The sequence below is a fragment of the Zosterops lateralis genome (assembly GCF_965231275.1).
Source record: "Zosterops lateralis genome assembly, chromosome: 4".
NCBI lineage: Eukaryota > Metazoa > Chordata > Aves > Passeriformes > Zosteropidae > Zosterops > Zosterops lateralis.
The window spans coordinates 51,890,071-51,912,207 of NC_139765.1; the positions used below are offsets into that span (position 1 = coordinate 51,890,071).

General features: G+C 35.8%; 1 protein-coding gene across 5 annotated transcripts in view; it reads right to left on the minus strand.

Annotated features, from left to right (window-relative positions):
* Positions 1–763: 763 nt before the first annotated feature.
* Positions 764–22,137, minus strand: part of CADPS2 (calcium dependent secretion activator 2) — a gene marked incomplete at its 5' end in the record, with an annotated part of 283,646 nt that continues 262,272 nt past the window's right edge. For 4 of the 5 annotated variants that reach the window (XM_083860055.1, XM_083860056.1, XM_083860054.1 and 1 more), the window contains 2 exons: positions 764–1,707; positions 5,459–5,563. In XM_083860055.1, coding sequence (XP_083716181.1) covers positions 1,537–1,707; positions 5,459–5,563 — 276 coding nt within the window. In that variant the 3' untranslated portion in view covers positions 764–1,536. The remainder of the gene's footprint in view (positions 1,708–5,458; positions 5,564–22,137) is intronic. The other variant, XM_083860057.1, reaches the window with a different exon arrangement.

Below are 22,137 nucleotides of genomic sequence, written 5' to 3' on the forward strand. Positions count from 1 at the left end.
GATGATTAGGCTGATTTGCCACAGAAAAAAACGCCACTTAGGATTTCTCCCTAGACACCTAGGAGAAGTGTAACTTGCCCTTCCCTGCTTGGCTGAGCTTCCAAGTGTGCTGAAAGCCACTTTCCCTGCAGCTCTCATCCTCAGTTCCTGCAGCTCTGCATGCTTGCAATAGACCCCTGAAGTCCTACAGACTGTTCTTGCACAGAAACTTCACACCAGCCTTGTAAACCCACAACAGTTCCTCAGTAAAGCTCCTTAGGTATAATGCTATAGTTCAACAAGGACCTCAGCAACCTATTATTGCTTCTTTGGGTGTCATCTATGCTCTTTCTGATTTTGTGTACATAGACTCAGGAATTAGTCATGCTCTCAAAAAAAAAAAAAAAAAAAAAAAAAAAAAAAAAAAAAAAAAAAAGAAAAGGCTGCTGTATTTTTTGTTATCTGTGTGAGTTTTGACTGATGAAAAATTTAATTCTTTCTAGTTCATCCTGAGGGCATCAAAAAGCAGGCAATGGGCCCTGTCTGTTCATCTGCTACTGAGAGTTTTTTGTTTGCTTTTTTCCTCTATCAAGGCATTGTATCCTTGGGTACTTGTTTGCTATATATATCTGCTATATATATATATAATATTATATATTATATTTTATATATATATATATAAAAGAAACATACTTGCATTAAATCACTATGTAAATGAAATAATTCAAACCCCTAATTTTCATGAGGAATCATACAATGGTTCAAATTGCTTGAAATACTGAAAACGTCTTTTAATTGTAGAACTCTATACAAACTTGGGTAGATACATAAATGGCCACGACAAAATGTGTTCTTATTGCCTGAAAATTTCACAGAAATACAAACATAGATGGTAAGCTTACTGACATCCAACAGGATGCTACCTTTAAACTTGCAAAATGAATAGACACGACACTCTTAAGCAGTTTGTGTTTGTTTGACTGTCCTTGAAGTTCTTCTGCTTATATACCAGCCTCAATATACAAAGAACCAAGATTAACATTTTTAATGCACATCACATATTAATGTAAAATTAAGCACAAAAAAGGCAAACAGATTGTAATCCTGGAAATACACTATTTTTTTTTTTTTAACATAGGGCATTGACTCATTCCAAGGGTGATTTCCTGTATAGTTGTGTTTTAACTGAGACACACATCTTGTTTCTGCACAGGACATCAATATCAGATAGAGATACAAGAATGAATGGTAGCAAACAAAAGGGAAAGAAATGTAATCACAAGTGTAACTCAAACTCCATGCCAGTATTCTTGCAGCCCTAAGCAAGCTATACATAAAAATATGCTACAACCGTTATTCTCAAAAAGTCCTTGGCACTTTTCCTCTGATAATCTTACTTTCTTTTTTTAATGGAGCAAATTAAATTTCTGCACCAATATCATAAGGCAAAACTATAAATGCAATTACAAGGACAAGTTACCAAAAAACCCCAAGGCAAAGATAAACCCCACCCTCAGACCACCACCCCCCCAGCTTGGAATGCTTTGTGAAATAGTATCATCCTTCCTCCTCATCACTGTCTTTCATTGTAATGCCCTGAAGTCCTCCTGCATCCGTGACTGAGACCGTGGCCTCCTCCATGGTCAGGCGGCTGTGCACGGTGTCGTAGGTTTTGCTGTTCAGCGTCCCCTCCATCACGCCTTGCAACCTGAAGTCTCGGTAGGTTTTCTGTGGCAAAAATAAAACATCCCCAACTGAACTCCAAAAAGTCTGAGTACTCTTTCACTATACACTGGCCATTTCTAGCATGCCAGTGGCACAGGTTTATTCCTCCTGCAGGTTAGGGACATATCACCTCGATAAAGATTTTGTGGTCTTAGTTTTTGGGCTGCACGAGATTTCCACAAACTCTAGAGATCCTAATTTGATGGTAGTTCCTTTAAGAGACTGTATTTTGTGCTACAGCTTACTCTAACTGCTGATTTCTCAGTAACTTCCATGTGTTTCATTTATTCAATAAGACATCAGCTGAGAATTTTTCTGAATATCAACTGAAATGTGAATTTGGCTACAGGTAGTTCAGTTCTGTTATTTCACAGAAAATGTAAATGCTTTTTCCCCATAGTGTAATTTTATTTATATTTCTCTTTACATCTATATGCCAAGTGTGGAAAAATAATTATTATATATTACATTACAATATAATATATACTCTAATAATGAATACAGATTATGATCTATACTATATAGTATCAGAATTTCTCAGCTGACTACCTGGTTAATTTTCATTCTAAGTCTCTACATTTTGATTTGCATATTTTCTTTTTTTCATTTCAGAAGATTTTGTTTCCCTGGTATTCATCTTTCCTATGAACAAACAGATATGACTTTCTTCTTTGTTTTTCCATCATGTAAGAATTCTGAGTGGAATTGTTTTATTCATCAATACTATGTTCAAGTAAGCACATGGAAAAATTACCTATGTACTTTATTTTTAAATTGTAACATATTTTAAATAATCTTTTCTGATATTACCTTAAAGGCTTAAAAAGGGCAAGTTGATCTAGGCAGTTTCTTACTTTGTGTATGCTATCACTACAAATTCTCAAAGTTTTGGAAGAGAATATGGGGAAAAGAAAATGGAAGATAATATCAGGCCCATTCCTCTGCCTGAGGAGGAGACCATGTACAACCCTTACAGAAAGAAAAGATTTGATCTTGTTTCATTCAATACTTCAGAGAACTGCAAAAGACCACTCTAGAAATGGGTAACATTCAGTTGGGAGATTTTTTTTCTGCCACTATGATGATTATTTAAACCTTGTTTGAATCACTGCAACTGAGATTTATTTGACTTTCACAGGTCAACGTCAGAGTCAATGGATGCAGCTTATGTTTTGCTCACACACTCCTGCAAGTACCCCGCCTGGTCTTTTTCAAGTGTCACCATTGCATTCCCTTTTTATAACACTGTGCATTCAATTTGCTTTGATGCTGTTAACGGGTCCTACAGCAATTTCCTTCACTTTTACATTGTATTCTTCCCATTCGCAGACCAGCACTCTGGGGTTCAGACATTGCTCTTCTCTTGACACAGTTTTGCAGGATAATAATGTTCACTTCTAAGCTTAATTTTTCATTTCTCCCTAACTTTCTTTGTCCTTGACCCTTCTTTAGTCACATCCCTCTGTACATGTCTCAGACATCTAATGAAACCCTTATGCCATCATAAGCCTTTAAAGAGAATAAAGGGAACAATGTTTCCTCTTCTAGGCTTTCTTAATAATGCCACTACTCTTGTTGCATCCAAATCCAAAAGAATTATATTTCTCTTACTCATCCCATGTCCTTCAAAAATTACTTACTACTTTTTTTGTCTGGTTGGTTCTTTGTTGTTGTTGTTTATTTTTTTTTCCTAAAGCAAACACAAAAGTACCTTCATTCACTCTAGTTTGGAGGAACTGTGCCTCCCCACATCTCTCAGCAGCTGGGGTTAGCAGGAAAGGTTTTTTATGACACTCTCCTTGAACCATTGTTTTGTATTTCCCAGAAGCCTCCTGTTTGCTGAGTTCCTGTTTTACTAGTTCTATTTTCACCCATCAAAACCAAGGTCCACTATTTTTTCTGTTTTCCAAAACCAGTATGATTGACATCATCTTCTTCAGAAGGTGATGGCACCTTCAGAAAGTGCCATGGAATAACACAGTTGGAATTTACATACAGATCAAACCAAGTATTTGGGCACAGAAAGGCCACTGCCAGAAGCATGTTCCCACCTCCAGCGAGAGCCTTCTGCTTTTGAACAAAGGTAACTGGTGTGCAAGGTGGCAGAGAGAAGGCAGGTTGGCAGTGCTGCTTATTCACCTGAAATTCAGTTTTGTAAGAGTTTTCTTTAATCTCCCTGGTGATATTTCTCTTGTACAATTTAGCCTGCCTATTCTTAGATCTCATGAGGCACAGGTTGTAGATCCTCCAACACCTATCTTCTTCCTAAAAGGGACTTTTTACGAGGATATGGAGTGATAGAACAAGAGGGAATGGATTCAAACTGAGAGTAGGTTTAGATTAGATAGTTGTAAAAGTTTTACTGTGGGGGTGGTGAGGCACTGGAACAGGTTGTCCAGATAATCTGTGGATGCCCCATCCCTGGAAGTGTTTAAGGCCAGGCTGGAAGGAGCTCTGAGCAACCTGGTCTAGTGAGAGGTGTCCCTGCCCATGGCAGAGGGGTTGGAACTAGGTAATATTTAAGGTCCCTTCCAACCAAAACCATTTTATGATTCTGTGATTCACTTGAGAATAGCTTTAAACCTTTCACAAGAGTCATTCATTTCAACAAGGAGCAGCAAACTGCTTTTGCCATTTGGGCACATAATCAAGCAAAGAGCCAAATCCTGCTCCCAGAGAAATAAGTTAAGGTCAAAAACAGAAAAGCTAAGCTTAGGTGTTTCAGGGAGCCATGATGCCATCATTATTATGACTGTTTTCTTGCATTTCTCTCTGTTCTGGTGTTTTTTTTTTTTTTTTTTTTTTTTTTTTTTTTTTTTTTTTTTTTTTTTTGTTTTTTTTTGTTTTTTTTTTTTGGTAGTGAATCCTGAAAGCTGCAGTTGCAATTCCAGTGACCACAAGTTAAAATGCTTCTGACTTTATAGTCTTGCATGAACTTCATGAGAAAATATTTTTAAGAAATCAAGGTCACCACTGACAACAGGTGTTTCTTACCCCACATTTGTACAGATAACAATAATGTCCAAAGTTAAACAAGACAAAGTTATAAGGAAAAAAAAATCTGAAATTATTTTCTGTCTCTTGCCTAAGTGTATCCAGTAAGAGCTGAAAGGGAGTTAGGGGAATTTTTTTTTTTAATGGAAGATTAACCCATAATTGCATATTGCAAGGCATGTTACACTCTGCTAAGGAAGCATTTGACATTGGCCAATGGAAACAACTGAGTATTGAAGTGGAGGGATTGGTATTTCTATTGATACTTATCCCTGAGTATGAAAGCTTAGAAAATGTTATCTAATACATTGAATGCTGTTTCCAATTAAACCCAGTAATTACATGTGCATAAAAAAGAAAATAGTTCCTTTTTTAGGTGAAGGGGAAAATGGAGAAGGAACACTACTGAAATTATTCAGGTAAAACAAAGAAATCGGTAACAAGACAAATAATAATAATTTAGTAAGAATAATCATACAGCAATGCTGTACAGCTAGCTGCAAAATTCCTTGGAACTATCTTAATTGTCCCCAAGTCCAGAATTTAGGACAAATACTAGTACACATATAATTAACATTAAGTTAAGAAGTTATTTTACTTCTGGAATTTGCTACAAGTATGAGAAAAAAAATCCCAACCTAAAACTACGTAACTTTACAACTTTATTCCACATTTTCTAACTTTTGGGTTGATCATCCATGTTATTACTTTGTTACTTTTCTCTTTACTATGCAGTCTAATGCAAACAGAGTTTATTTACCTTCACTATCTTGATGAGAGTCTTCAGCTGGTAGATGTGAAGCTGAACGTCTAATCTGTCAGCCAACCACATGCATATGACTTTCATGGAGTTGCTATACCATTGCTGAAAAGAAGGATAAAAAAACCCAACAACAAACACCACCAAATAACCCTGCAGTATTCATTTAACAGATTTGGTAATGAGAGGTAATGAAACACTTTGAAATGATCACAGATCAGCACTTGAAGTCAACAATGATATAATTTCCCGTTATGAGAATTGCATGGGTCAGTAGGAAATCAAATAACTTGACCTAAACCATTCTTTACATGAATTAGCACCTGCCATTTTATCTTTCAGTTACAATATGTTCAAGCAAAATAACGCTATGCACTTTGTTATCTGTCAGTGTGAATGGATATTAAAGATACAATTACAGGAGAGAATTGACAGCTAAAACAGCAAGGATAGAAACAGGTAGGGTATCTTGAGAGAGAATTTGCCATAACTAGATTTTTCAATCCAAACAAGGAAACAGTACCAAAAAATAAGTGGGTTTTTTTTTTTTTTTTTTTTTTTTTTTTTTTTTTAATCACTTCATCATTAAGAAAAAAAAAATTCCCTGGAAACTGTTTTTAAATATGATCAAAACACTACTCCACCCTTCCCAAAATAACCATATTAAGGTTTTGGTTTACATTAATTACTAATTATAATTACAGCCTACCTTATTTCCTTTTTATATCTTAGGCATGGGTGTGTTTTCAATCAACACTTCAAAAATGGATGGGTTAAGAATAAGCCCTCTGCTGTTGGTGTCTGTGTCACTGTAAAAAAATGCTCAGTTCCAAATAGCTACTGTAATAGTTCTTTCACATTAATGGGATTAGAAGAGATTTTACTAAATATAGTTGCAGCATTTCCCCCCCCTCCTGTAAAATTACAACCAGATGTCATTTAGTCAAACTGTAAAAAGAAAGGGTTTTTTATTTTTTATTTTTTTTTCATTTTAACAGTGAGAGATTAAAAGAGTTTGTGTCATAGCTCTGTTTCTAGTTCCTTTTCCCACAGGAAAGGGGCTTAAATTCTTTTCTAATATAATTTCCTGTGTCTTTGCAAAATACAGAGATATGCAAAGAGAGGAAATCGTGCATATTTTAAAATGCAGCATGTTAGGCAAGGTGTATTTTGTGAAAGTAATTCAAAGGAAGTATTTAATGTCTCATTATCCCCTTCCACATGAACAAATAAAATAAAATATATACTGAAAATATAAAGACAAATTACTTGCTATTGGATGTAACAAAATAAAGAAATAGAATTCTTCCATCAAAAAATAAGCTCTCTGTAAAAAGCTTCAAAGACATAGAGTAAATAACTACAAATACCTTTTCCTTACAGGGAGCAGTCTCATCACATTATAACTATCAGTTTTAAGATAAGTTTGAAATTTGATATTTGTATAATAACTCTTATGTCTATTTTTTTGAATGTGTTAAATTTTATTTCAATTATAAATCACTGAAAAAAATTACTTTCATTTTTTAGTTTGTTCTATTAATTTACTATTTGACAGAAGTGAAAAAATGTACCGCAAAAAAGGCAGACAGCTACATATTTCATAAAGTAGTTTGATTTAGTCACTAAAATGTGGGACTGTTTAGATATCCATAAAATACTGCTTTTAAATCACTGAATGACATTCTTATCCTATTTACATTATTTCATCCCTAACATGCATGCTGGTATTGATTTCCTTTTTAAGTACCTGCAAAATATTTTTAATGTGACAGATTTGTTAGTGAGTGGTAAACTGTATGACAGGTGTTGTATGTATACAGATGTCTAGAAAATAAAATACAATTGTGCTTATTAATTGGGGAACTCTACTGATCTAAATAAACATAAAAATTCCTGCATCAAACATTCTACCCAAATATAATAAAATAAGCCAATAAATTATATTATCACTTAGACCCTTCTATTTTTAATTATAAACACAATCCTGGTAAAGAGAAATATTTTAGTAGAGGAGCTTTTTGAAAACTAATATTCTTCCAGTAATGCATCCATTACATATTTTGTTTGTATCAAGTAGAAAGCAGAACGGGGTCAAGCTTGTTCAGACAAAAAATCTACAGACGGGATTGAAAATTCTGAGACTGATTTTCCCATGCAACAATACTGAACAGCGACAGATTACTGACAATAGACTGTTCTAGTTTTCTGGCAAAATGTTTTAAAGCCCACCAAGGAAACTTATTTAAGATGGATGCAGTAAAACTTTGACTTGACATACCTGTGATATTCTTACATGCACTGAAAACAAAGCTAAGACATTGAGGCAATTAATTTTCTACTCAACTTTATGAATGAAAGCAATATAATATGTTTTCCTGACTAGCTTTGATGCATTGAACTTTCAGTACAAATGTTTAATTTGGTGATTGTGAAATGATACTACAGTACTTGCTCTTCTGTCAACATATCTTGTTCAGAAAAATATGCCTGTTGTTTTATTAGGAAAAAAGCTATTTTTAATTGTTACTGTATTTTTAATAAAAATCACATCCCGTATATTTGTAGAATCCTCACAGAGGTACTTGTAGGTAGGATTCTTGTTAATGATGGGTCTTACATCCACTAGTTTTGCGGACTTATTGCTGAAGCTAAGGCTGAGGCTGCATAAACTTAAATCTGCTGGACTATTATTTCCCTATAACTTCTTTTTGAGTCTGTTAAAAAGCACAGCACTGCAAATTCCTCTCAGAGAATCCAAGGCCACACATTTTGACAGCCATGAGCATGTTAGAGAGGCAGGTATGGATCTACTGTGACTGATGGGAACTTATTGCAAACCCCAAAACTTCAGTGATTGAATAATTGTCCTGATATTACCCAGTTAAAACAACAGCAACAACAACGATAATCGCTTTTAACTGGTTTTAAGAAAAAGTAACTTTCCCATTAGTAACAATTAGCAGTGAAAGGACAACGCATCTCTTGCAGATGTTCATTACATGGTACTACTGCCACATTCTTTGCTGTTGTATGTGCAAGAGTAAACCAGTAACTGCTTATGATATGTTTTTTCCAACTATAACAGCAAATAACAGCAGCCAACCACTTTAACAAAAATGTTTGCCTCACTATTTCCTCCTCTCCTTATTCACAGCCCATCCAGTGCCTGTAAGGGCATGCATTACTCACTTCATTTTCCTGAGATACCTCTTTCAAAGTAAAAAATAAGAGAAAAGGAAAGGCTAGGGTTGACTCTGTGAGACCCTTGTATTCATTCACACTTATTGTGCATGACTGTACACTGGTAAATCATATTAGCAGCCCGTCTCCCCATCAAGCTGCTACTTGCTTTCCAGCCCTGGGAAGGTTCAACAAATCAACAGGAGCACGGAAAACAGAACATCAGTCTAATCTAGTGTTTAAGGTGAAGTTTTCAAACCCAATCTAAGAAGATCTTTAGAGCAAGCAACAAGCTGAAGGGCTCAGAAGGTGGTATTGACAATGAAAGAGTGTTGAAATATTGAGAAGCGCAGCACTTGTGCATTTTTAATAACAAGAGGGTCAACAAGGACACAGCTCCCTCAGTGCCAATAGTTGCCACACCAGGGCTATAAACGCTCTCAGTTCATCAGATTTCTTAAACAGTTCATCAGCTTTCTTAAACACCCTAAACCCCCTCAGCAGACCTTTAGTCTTAAATTAACAAACCAAAGCAATGAAAGAGGGTGCAGCTTGAATGGCCAGCATTGATCCCCAACGGGGCTCGGCGCAGCTACAGGCACTGAAAAACTTGTTCCATTGTCAGGAGGAATTGACAAACCTCCTCGCCTAAATAGTCCAGCTCAGACGGGCTGGAGGCACGCAGCTGTAAAGGGCTCCCCTCGCCCCGCTCCCAGCGCTCACAATGCGCCAGGCATGAGCTCTTTGTCAAGCCCAGACTCTGCAATTTTCTAACAAGGATTAAAGTTGTTTCTCGGCAGGGCTAGTGAAAAGCGATTTAGCAACATACCGTGCTTTCTTCAGGCAAGTTAAAGAGAAGTAGTTAAGGAATTTCATTATTCTGCTGACCGGTGGAAATACAAAACAAATATAATAAATATTCACCATCTTTCTGGGTGCCTGAGCCATAACATTCACAGAATGGTTCAATTAAATATAACACTTATCGGCTGAAAGCAAGCACTTCAAATTTATTTTTGAAGATTTATAAAAAGGTGCAGCTGTTTGCCACCTGGAAGGAGGCTCAATACATAGCAGCACACAATGGTTTAGTCCTTCTAGGGCTGGTATCCCTAACGCCTAAGACACAAGACCCCGTTGAGTTTCTATACCTTGACTGCTCTTGATAAATGGGCATTGTCATAATGCTTTCTCCGCTGAGTATGGCAGGGGAACAGCTTTTCTAGGAACTGCATTTTGCGTTCCTGCGGAAGCCTTTATCACGCTATTGATCAGGAATTTAGTTGCTCAGACAACAACAGGATGTTTCTACATCTTTCAGCTTTAGTTGCCCTACCAGAAACAGAAGCAAGAAGTACACTTCTCACTAAAGACACTGTACAGCAAATGCGGCATTAGGCAAAATGAGAAAATAATAATGAGCTAATACAGGACAAAACATGAGCATGTTAAAATTTAAGTGTTAAAATGCCTAGTTTTTATTAAAGGGCAATGCTATTATATTGCTTAAAGTTTATGATAGAGAACACTACAAGCAGACCATGGAACTTTAAAGACATTTAAAAAAAGGTTAAATAATGAAAAAAACAATTAGTTCTTTTTAAAAAATGCAAACAGCAAAAGCTGAAAAAAGGTCCTGATTTAAGCTTCATAATTTATTTCCCTTTTTGCAAAATATGAACGGTCATGCTGATTGTCTTTGTTGAATGTTGAAGATAATGAGAGACACAAATGTAATTGGTAATGTTTTTAAAAACAGAGGTCAGAGGTTTAGAAGGTATAACTGCATTTTCAAGTTAGGTATAGATATAATCCACTTAAATGAGGATTTTTACATCAACAATGATGAGTTCATACACTCTTCTGAAAGCTGCAAAGTCTTGGTAACTCTGAAAGCACCCCCAAGTCATGGGTGTCATCATGATACCACCATATTTACTCTTTTTGTGTTTTTTCCCCCCAGGAACTTCTACTTAAGATAAACTTAAAGAAATCAAAATTACACTAAACATGAATAGAAAAATCCATGGAGTCGGCCTTGTTGGAACCACAAACAGGAAGGACAAACAAATGAAGCTTTTGCCCTATTAAAAAAAAAAAAAAAAAAAAAAAAAAAAAAAAAAAAAAAAGCAAAAAAAGCAGCAAATATTTGAAAACCCTTGATCTGGAAAATGACAATGAATAAATCAATATTGTCTCAAATGCAAAAACCTCTATCTCTATTCCCCATTTCACTACAGTCCCTTCATACATTTTCATTCAAGGACTTGTCCAGAAGTCCTCCCATTGCTGTGTCACTTATTTCTGTGTTCCCTCATAAGCTCCTCCTTTGCACAGAGCCTCTGGCACATTCCTCTTTCACCTCACCAGTATCTAACACTCCCAATGCTTGGCACCATTTATCCAGGCATCTTCCTGGAAACATCTCAGGCTTTCATCCAGCTTCTGTGTTTTGCTTCCTCCTCTGGGCCTAGAATGTTAAGTCACATTCTGAACTTTGTTTTAGGAATGTGAAAAAACCTAAATTAGAGGTATATGTATCAGGAAAGGAGAGGTGAGAAAGGAGTCAGACACCACTGTCTGCTTCTACACTCATACTTCTGATACAAGAATTTGTAAGTTTAGTAATTTGAAATTACAAACAGTGTTTGGCCCGTTGGTTTGTTAGGGGTGTTTTTTTTTTTTTTTTTTTAATCTGATTATAGTGGATTTAAGAACTTGCTTTTTGCACTCTGCTTGGCCAAGTAAGAAAGTTTTTGGGTTTTTTTTATTCCAGTGGGATGCTTTCTTTGGCTTTCCTTTTTTTTTTTTTTTTTTTTTTTTTAATGCTATTACTCCAGCCTGCCAGGAAGTTCAGAAAGCTTTTTTTTTCTCTTCAGAACAAATATGTCAGTCTCTAGCCAGTCTCTTTTCTGCCTATTTGAATGAAGGATTCCCACTACCACTCCAAAAGCATTCAGGGGCAAGGGGAAAAGAGCTCAACAGAGAAAGGAACTCAAACTCTGATGGAAAGACCTCGTTCAGAAAGACTTACGATGACAAACAAATGAACAGTTGTTGGATGGGGTATTTTAGTGATACAAGGAAACAAAATTAATTTTGGGAAATTAGCAATGAGAAGAAAATAAAAGCCATGGCTCATTTAAAAGCATGTTAAGCATCTATGAAATTCCCGATTAAAAAGGATATAGTTCTGAAAAATCAGAGAACATCTAAGGTATGAAAACCTTATTTTTAGAAGGAAAGTAATTTTTTCATATTTTTGGCTTCTAATTAGAAGATGGCTACTTGCTATGGAACTGCTGCCAATTTACAAATACATATACACTTTTAATGCAAAATATACAGTACTCATCTTCCCCTGTATTTCATATTGGTTGTTAAACAGCAGTTTACAATATTTGTGCTACTTTATAATGTTTGTAACCTTCATTTTTTTTTCTGGGTTCTTCACATATGGCAGATAAACTGGGAAACTGAAAGTTTGCAAAATCAGACACATGTAACTTCCTCCCATATCTGGACATATGTAATATGTACTGTTCTGATTTTAAACAGTAGGTGTTCATGACTAACATGATGTTCATGACTGTGAGAGACTAACAGTATAAACAGTTTCTCTGCTCCACTCTGGATACACACTGCATCTGTGAACAAAACTTCCATAGGTTATTCTGGTGCTAAAACTCTGTGGAGCAAACACTGTCAGTCTTGCTACACTGTGTTGTGTTACAATTTGGGTATATCCACAAACATCCTCCAAGGCACAGAACGGGGAACATCACTTGAGTGACCCTGAAATGAAAGCCAGCTTGGATCCTCAAAATAAACAAATTAACATAAAGCAAAATTACCAAGTTGTTACTCATTGTAACACTTGCCTCTTGCTACCAGGCTCTAGTTTTAAAAGCCCTACAAATGTACTTAGCTGTAGAAATGCTAAGCAGTCGTCCTAAGTGAATGCTAAACATTATAGAGTTATGAAATTGCTTGAACTGGAAGGGACATTAAAGATCATTCAGTTCCAATCCTCCTGCCATGGGCAGGGATGCCAGCCACCTGACCTCAAGATCCGATCCAACCTGACCTTTAACACTTTCAGGGATGGGGCATCTCCAGCATCTCTGGGCAACTTGTTCCAGTGCCTCACTACCTTCTGAGTAAATACTTTCTTTCTAATATATAATCTAAACCTACTCTCTTTCAGTTTAAAACCACTGTCCCCTGTTGCATCACTCATCCCCCATAAAAACTCCTTCTCCTTCCTTTTTATAAGTCCCCTTATGGTACTGGAAGGCTGCTGTAAGGTCTCCCTGAGCCTTCTCTTCTCCAGGCTGAACAATCCCAGTTCTCCCAGCCTGTCTTCACAGAAATGCTTCAGCCCTTGTATCATCTTTGTGGCCCTCAGTAAAGTTAAAGGTCTGGGTTCACCCTGCCTGTAAGGTGTGCAATCAAGACACCCATCTCTGCTTTAGCCCATTCATTCAGAACTCCCTGGGGAGTTCTCACTCCCTGGAGTGAGGTATCATCAAAGGGACCACAGGAGACCTCCTGTTAGCTGCATTTCTCCCTTAAAATAAGAATATTCTTCATCTCAGTACCAAAAGTGAGATAGGCTGAAACTGGGTCAGCATCTGTGCTGTAGCTTTTGCACTCACTTTAGTAGTTTTCATCCTAGAATCTTCTACTTAGACTTCCTGCTCTCTGTGGAGTGAGGTCAAGTACACATTTTTATTACAGTATGTAAACCATCCTGAGTTCTTCTGAGTGAATATTTACAGGCAGCTCATTTATTTCCAGCTCACAAATCTTTACTTGTCCATTTACTCTTTATGTTATTGCAGTGCTGTGTGATGGGGCTGGAGGTAGCTGTGAGGCTGACAGGGAGATGCACACTGCTGAAGCTACTCCTCGTACATCACATCAGCTGGGCACTACACTGAGCTGCCCTAATGTGGAGCAGAGGTCCAGCCTCCCACGTCCCTCTTGCTCCTCTCCTTCCCTTTCTCTTTGGATGAGGTGTCCTTGGACTGGGCAGTGCCTGGTTTGCTCCTTTCCATCCCAGACCCTGTTGCCTGTGAACACTCTTTCAGCTACGTAAATGTTACAGCTGTGTTGGGTTTTTTTTTTTTTAGCCGATTTTTCTCTGCTTTATTTTTACTTTTTTTCCTTGCTCTTTAAGTGCAATATAAGGCAAAACAAAGTCAATGCAATGTAAATTAAAAAAGTATACCTTGAAACACCTGAAGATTATTTAAAGAAAATCATATTTAGTTCAACACTTCTGCACATTTAAATCAGCACTTAAGCTTCGGTTTCCCATGACTAAACAGGTGAAGAAGCTCTTTCCACTGACAAATCTATGTCAGAGTACTCTGCAGCATACTTATCTATTCTGATTTGCAACCTCTTTCTGTTATGCCTGACTCGTTATAGTAAACCTAGATTATTCTTATGGCTTCTGGCACAATTTTTCTTGTAATGTGATCAACAGTGTGGTTGTGTGTCTATTTGTGAACACTTATGCAGAATTTTGTTTTACTTTCCTTTTTCAACTAAGCTTGACCCAAATGAAATACAAGTATAAACATCAAACCTGCAAGTAAGGTTTAAGAAGCCACAAGGTTCTTCTGCTGTTTACATGTGTGTGAATTACACTACATCAAGAAATCAATATTCCCTAGATGGTGCTTGTGCCTGGCACTTCATGGTGAACAAACATTAGGTAAGACAATACAAATGGTACAATCCTTATTGATTTCTCTTGACTGTGTAAAATGTGAAAGCTGCAGCCACAGTTAACACTTACTGACAGACTCATCTAAAGTTTCAGTGCTATTTTATATTTTTATAGTTGTCCACACTCAATTGATTCTATTAAGTTGCTAGACACATTTCAAGCCATCTAGATAAGAAGAAAAAGTGCAGTGCCTGGAATGAGATGCTGCTACTTTATGCTTAACAGGATAAAAAGGTTAAAGGACTAAATTGTGCCTGGATGTTGGAAGGAGCTCTCTTCTATTAGCTAGAATTGTTATTGTTTTTACTGAATGGATATTGTGAGTGATGGATAGATCTGTTTAACTAAGTTAATAAATGGATGAACAGTAAAAACCAGAAATGCATATGAGGAAACTGTACTGGAAGCTCTCAGTATTATAGACTCTCACCCAAACAAACATGCAAAACCACCTTGTAGTTCTATGTGATTGAAAAAATTCCCTCATGGGAAAAAAAAATCAGATGGGCTTTAAAGTATTAAGTTTGTGATTTTTTTTCTTCCCATTTTTTCTCTTGTGACTCATAACACGTATTTAAATTTGCTTTTTTAAGAGCAATTTATACACTGCTCTTTTTTTTCTTTCCAAAAAAGTGAGCTTCTCACACAAGTCAGGGAACTTAGGGGGTAGGGCAGTATAAGGAATTCTGAGTATCAGGCTATGAGTTTTAGTGCCCTAAAAATAATCTTCTATTTTCCTTTTATACTAGAGAGCACTTTAAGCAAGACATCAGAATATCTATTTCATAGTTTCTTACTCTGCTGCTGGAAAAAATTAAGTAATATGATTGAATTGGTGTGAAAAAGGTGTCAGACATCCATTCCATGAATACTAAATGCAGAAATGCAGATTGGACTATGGGATATTTAATGTCTTGAGAAAAGATTTTTTTAATCTTTTTGGGTTGTGTGGTACACAACAAAATGGAAATTCAGGAATTAAAAATGGCATAAAGAATGAAAAAAATTGAAAATGTATCGTATCAAAATCATATAAAATACAGCCATTGTGTTTCTCTAGAGAAAACACTATCAGCTACAGTATAAAACAGCTTACAAAGTGCTGAATATTCTGATCCTGAAGCAGCAAACTCTGAAGCACATGCTTTACTTTAAGTGTGTTTTGCTCATACTGATTTCAACAATACTGAGCTTTGCTACAGTCATAGCAGCATAATCAGCACCCTCCAAGAGTGGGCAATCTTTTTCTCAGCATTATTCAGAAGAAAAAAAATCGAAGAAAACCTGTACACTATATGAAATCAGATGGAGGTTACATTTTTCAGCTTTCAAATAAACTATTTTTTCTTTTATAGAGATTGCTACCTTGAAAAATGAGCTGAGTCTATTAGAAAACATCAGAAATAATTTACTGAACTTTAAAAAGACTTTGAACAGTAAGTTTGCAAGGTGTTGCTTCCATCTTGCAGAAAAGTTTCCTGTATTTGAACATGTCAATATAACTCACTATTTCAGTGACACTGCCTACAGCTTTCTTTAAAATTCTTTCACCAAAAAAGTAACAACTGTTTCAAAATTAAAAAAAAATCTGTTAGATCATGAGACAACTAAAGAGTGGTTTTCATATCACAAGCTTTCTATTTCCCCCTATAAAATAATAGACGTAATTAAAGATGAGTTAAGACTTTGGTGAAAATCTAAAGAGCATCGGCAAATCTGAGCACTGCTCAGCTTTTCAATTGCTTTTCTACTTCTCAGTTCTTTTAAATGGTTTTCTATGGCAGGAACATTTTTCTTAATTAGTCACAGCTAATTACTGTTCTGGCATAGACAAGTAATCAGAAATGTCAGAGCTGCAAGGCTACATCTCCCTAATCCTTTGATAATAATTTAGCCTCCTGGGAGGGCCTCAAGCTGCGGTAAGTAGTGGCTGACAATAAGGCAAAATTAGGTGGGCAGCAGACCATTAGGATAGAAAAATAAAAAGCACTACCAAATCCTGCTGAGCACCATCAGGCAACTAACTACACTGCCAGATGAGGTGCCTGTTTAAGCCTGTGTTGTTAATTAGCTGATTCTACCAGACCTGCCACATATGTCCAGGTGCATCATGCAAAGATGTGTATTTCTGGGTTTGCGCCAAAGGACAATTTTGCACTGTGATCAAATTTCAAGAATCTGAGAAAGAAGCCCACATATTTCTTGAAGATTACTCTGAGTTATCAAAGAAATAAGAAGATCAACAAGCTACAATCCATTTTTGTTGAGTATTTTTTTAAGTAATTAGGCACGGTCCTCTCATGTTTCTCAGAGGTTAATACAAACACAGCTTTTGATTCAAATGTGGCCTTTAACCAAGCAGACCTTTTGTCAAATCACACACTTGCAAATAATTGTATAACAACAAAAGTGAAGATTACCTATTAAAATTAGCGTGACAGGAAGTAATTTGAGAATAAGGAAAAAAATCACAATTGAAATTTTCTAGAAAAACATTGTTGAATATTAAATACTACAAAAATAGTGCTTTTGAGGTAGACATAAGCAGCATAAGGAGTTGGTACTACTGAAAACTCAATTTTAATTAAGTGTTCCTCTTAGCTGCATAACACCACAATTTGCACATTTTTAAACACTTTTTCTTTTTGTAATAGGTCAGAAAACCTATAGAAATTAGGCAATTGAATAAAGCATTTGGCAAACAGAATGAATGGCAAACAGAAATTATATGTTTGTTTGAGAATGGATCTCTTCATTTAGCCATTGAGCAGAGTACATATCATTATAACCTTTGAAGAATAATTAAGACCTCAAATAATCTCAAGTACATCATTGAACTTGAATTGTCCATTCCTGCTACTAATGGAAAATGAAAATAATCGTTGGAATATGGGAACACCACTAGCATTTAATAAACATTCAAGACAAATCACAAGTAGTTTTTCAAGAGAAAAAGAATATCATGTCACATCCAAACCTTTGAAACACAAAAGACAAAACCAGCTGTGTAAATTTGCAGTGCTTAGGCTTTTAAACTGCCAATAAAGATGTTCGGACTTTCTGACTGAAGAACTCCAAAGACAGTTGTATGAGTTCCCTGCCATATACAACTCTTACACAGCTTGTGGAATTGTTACCATGCACAAGGCCACAGCCTCCAGGAAGTCCTCCCACATGGGCAGTCTTTGTAAAGTCAGCAGGAATACTGCACCACACCACACCAGTTTAGCACCCAGAAGAGACGGGCAAGCAGGGCCAAAGCCAACATCTGCTTGCAGGTGCCATCTTGTACAAGATAACTATGGGCACCACTTTTCCAGCGCTCACCTTTCCAGGATGTGCACTCTGACTATTTCATGTGCTTACGGTAGACTTGGGAAGAGGCTTTCCAGAAATTATGGCCTAAAAAAATTGGAAACCCTTTCAGTTGTATCAATGGCTGAACACTGAAACCATTCTTTATTTCTCAGAGCAGCAATCTCTTACTGTATAAAGATTTCACTGCACTATTTATAGTCTTGATAAAACTGTAATCATACATCTGTTTACACCTAAGTTTTCCACAATAGACACACATATAACCTGTTAGATAACACTTTCAATGGCGAATACATCAAGAAAGAATCTGAAGCAAAAATGTCCGGAATGATTTTTTTTGAATATCCATACTTCACATGCAATTCACAGGTACAAGAAAGTGAGAATCTACCCAGGTGGCACTTGGGAACTAGACATTATTACAGAAAGTAAGTATTGCATTGATGCTTTAAAAGAGCTGTACGCAAAATTTTAAAAATGCTTTTTCAAGAGCAAATCCAATTTTGTTTAAAGGAAATAGTTTTTAATTTACAAATTTGATGTATATTAAAATTCTCAGGAGTTCAAGATTTATTAGTCACATCTTAAAAATTCTAGTAGAAACATGAATATAAGTCTAATCAATGGGAAAACCTGGCATGTTTATGGACTCAGCACTGCACTTATTAAAGTTAATGGTAAAAACTCTATTGATTTTGAGAAGGTAGAACCAGATCCTATGGGAATTTCATACTTGAGTATTTTTAAAATCTGATAATTTTGTGATCAGATACACAGCACTGTTTTTTGATAGGCTGCACAGATGCTCTTACATTATCCATGAAAATGATTATCTTTATAAATAAGAGAGGCATTAATAATAATTAGTATTATTCCTTATTTATTCTAGGTTCATGTAATTATGTTCTAAATATTTAATTTTTTCTATTCACCAACTTGATTTATTGTTTTTTCTGAAAACAAGTATTTTTAAAATTATTTACAAAATAATCCAAAACTAAAGCGATATATTGTTTCTAAAACATTAACCTAGAGCTGCTGAAGATTTTAATCATACCAATGTTTCAAGTGCTCTTTAAGAAGTGTGATGTTAAAAACAAATAAATACTACTCTCCTCATGCCCTCAACTGCAAGCTGTTACTGCATGAGAGTGTGAGATAAATGTCCTGAATCCTTGTGACAGAAGGAATTTGACAGACAAAATTCCTAGCTAATTTTAGGAAGAAGACCATGTCCCATACTGCAAAGGAAGGCAAAAATTCCCATGTCTTTGCTGAACTAACCAATTGAAAAATCTTTGTGACTTCAAACCCAGTGACTAGTTTTGGGAACAGGGAGGCAGCACACTGACCTGGGAGAGACTAATGCTACCGGGACACTGGGACATATTACTCTGCCTGCTATCTATAGCCCTTCTGGAAGAGATAATAATGAAATGTATCCAGAAACTTTTTCAGTGGAAATGTTGGAAAAATAAATTCCCCCTTGGTTTTCCTGCATGATCAGCAGATGTACTGAAGCAAAAATTTAAATAGTTTAAAAATGGTGCAGAAAAAACTATCAGCCCAGTCTTGCTTCAAAGTCACTGGAGATCTGAACCTCTTTCATATTTAAGGGTTCATATCACAAGCTTAAGTTCCATTCTCCTTATTTTCCTATTTTGCATAGTAGGGCAATGCTTTTATAGGTTTTATAGCCATAAAACACTACACATTTTTTTGTCTTCTCTCCAGTTTGAAACTTCTGAGGTAGATTAAAAATGTTAAAATTCCTAGCCTTAACATCATGTGACTCGAATGACTGGCAGGCATTTGTACTTGTATCAATAGTATTCTTAAATTTAAATGATCTTTGTTATGTAATAGCTGTTAGCATATAGCAACCCTGGATATCTGGACATAGTTTGCAACTAACATTTTTGTTGGGTTAAAATAGTGTCTCAGGCCTGATCTTCTCTATATTTATAACTAAGACTTCTAGCAAACAGAACAGTCAGGTTTTTTGTTATTCTGGATGAAGTATTTCACTGGCTAAAGCACAGGAAAGTGCACTTTTCCTTTTTCACTTGGCTGATGATTACTTAGCTGATACTAATTCAATGTGTTTTAAGAGGGAAGCACCTGTGATCTACAACTCTAGCCAGTCCAATGGCTTCAAGTACATTTACATAAAAATGTGAATATATTTTATTCTTTCTATTGAAATGTAACTTGATAGATTTGAATTTATAAAAAGAGTACCTAGGTTTTCTGAAAGCAATAATTTAAAAAAACCCTTCAAAAATAATTTGCAAAATCTTGCTCAGTCATAATGTTCTAAATCTGGATTAGTGTAAGGAAAGGTGAATTAACAGAGTGACATGATTCTGTTTTACATTTCGGCATGCTATGAGCTTCTGTATTTCTTAATGCTTTTTTAATGCTGAATCTGTCCAATCAATTATATCTCCCAGTGTGATGTTACATAGAAATGTGATACCATCATGTAGAAAGAAAAATAAAGACAGAAATAGATGCTGATACAAAAAAATATATATTATGTATCTATTTTTTGGTTTCTTACAGATACAAGCATTGGTCACAACAGCATACAATGCATACCACTGAGTAAAAGGGGACAGAAATGGGTTTGCAAACTCAGAGGCAAGTGCTGTATCAGAACTTGTGTCCATACAGGAGATGTTTTATTGTGTTGGAAAGCTTAATTGCTGAAATGAAATTCAGAAGAGCTCCTTAACTCATGTTAACCCAGACCTGCTGAAGCCCTGTCCTTGTGTTAGTGCTAAGCCAAAATCATGCCAGGAGCTGTGCTGGTGACTAAATGGTGTGGAGGATCCCTTGACAGTTCTCAGGCCCATGTCCAAGCCCTGGTCAGTGCCCCACGTTGACACAGCCTGAAACTCAGTCCCATCCCACTACATCAAAAAAGTCAACATGGTCTCTCCAGTGAGAGTTAGACTTGGCCTTAGGCAGATGATTTTATTAACATTCAGAAATGACAACATAAGCAAAAAATAACCCCAAAGAAAAACAAAAAAATAGAAACTTGAAAATGAAACATATGCTTGCAGATTCATTGCAAAAGCAAACTGAAGCAGAAGTTGCTAATACGGTTTTAGTACTTTGTGAAGGTGCCAGCTGGATGGATGATAATTTTTCTACCCCTGCAGGGCATCAAAGCTTTTATAAAATCATTCTTTTCACACGTATTAGCACTTAGCTTAATAAAACAGATGATACTTTTTTTTTTTGTAAAGATGCCTGGGAGCGTCTGGAAATATAAAATCTGAGAGTTAAGTCTTATTTTGACCACCCGGTCTAACAAACAACAAACACTGACATGACACACCACGGCTGAGAGTCTATGTTATGGGACCTTCTGTGACTGCCACAACTGTAGTGTCACAGTAAAGGCTGTGAATTGCTGTTATGAAAACATTTGCTGTAACTTGCATAATTAAATAAAACTGCCAGCAAAGCTTTCTAAAATACTTAGGAGATGACACAAATAAATACATTTCAAAGTCTGTATTATGTTCCAGCATTAGTTTTGTAATAAATTCCATTTCACAGTGATGACTAGAGATGACTTCTTTTCCTCTTCAAATTCCGATATAATTGTGACTGAGATAATTGTCATGTTAACTGATCCAAGCCTATAGTTAAATAGCTTTATTTTACATATACTTTACATGTGTACTGCTTTAATTTTATATGGAAGGTACTATTTCAGCTGCCTACAGCTTCTCCTTCAGGCAATTAAGAAAAGGACATACTAGACATAAATTAGTAGTCATAACTTGAATGAACTGAAATGTGATCATTTCTAACAAAAAAAAAAAAAAAGAGGAATCAGGGCAAAGGAATGAATGGAGGAAGAGTGCAGAAGTTATCATCAAAGCTGAGGAAAATTAGTGTGTGCACTTTGATGATGAGGATTACTCTGAACTTGCAGAAGTCAGATTAGAACTTTGAAAATGAGTTTGAAAATTCAATAAATGTTTATAAATGTCAACTTTAAGAAATTAGAAGTCTTAAACTGGAAATCCATAAAACAGAAGTCTAAAAGTCATCCCACAGAAGCATCAGTCAAACCCACAGATGTACCCGGCATCTGTGTACTCTTTCTGTATACAAGCAGGCAGTAATATATAAAACTTCAGAATTTAGGGAAATTTGGTCTGCAAAAACCACACCAATGCAATTCTCTCCATTAACAAATTAAAAATCAAAAGATGGAATACAATTGGATTACTCACGGTGGAAAAATTACCATTTCAAATATTAATATTCTATCAATTTTATTTCTGTCTTCTAGCACTTAAAAGTTTCACACAGAAAATATTTAAAGAAAGGTCACCCTTGACAGCTGAAGCTTGTAAATAATGAGCAAAAGAAAAAAATTATCAACAGAGAAGAATATCTAAACAGCTTGCTG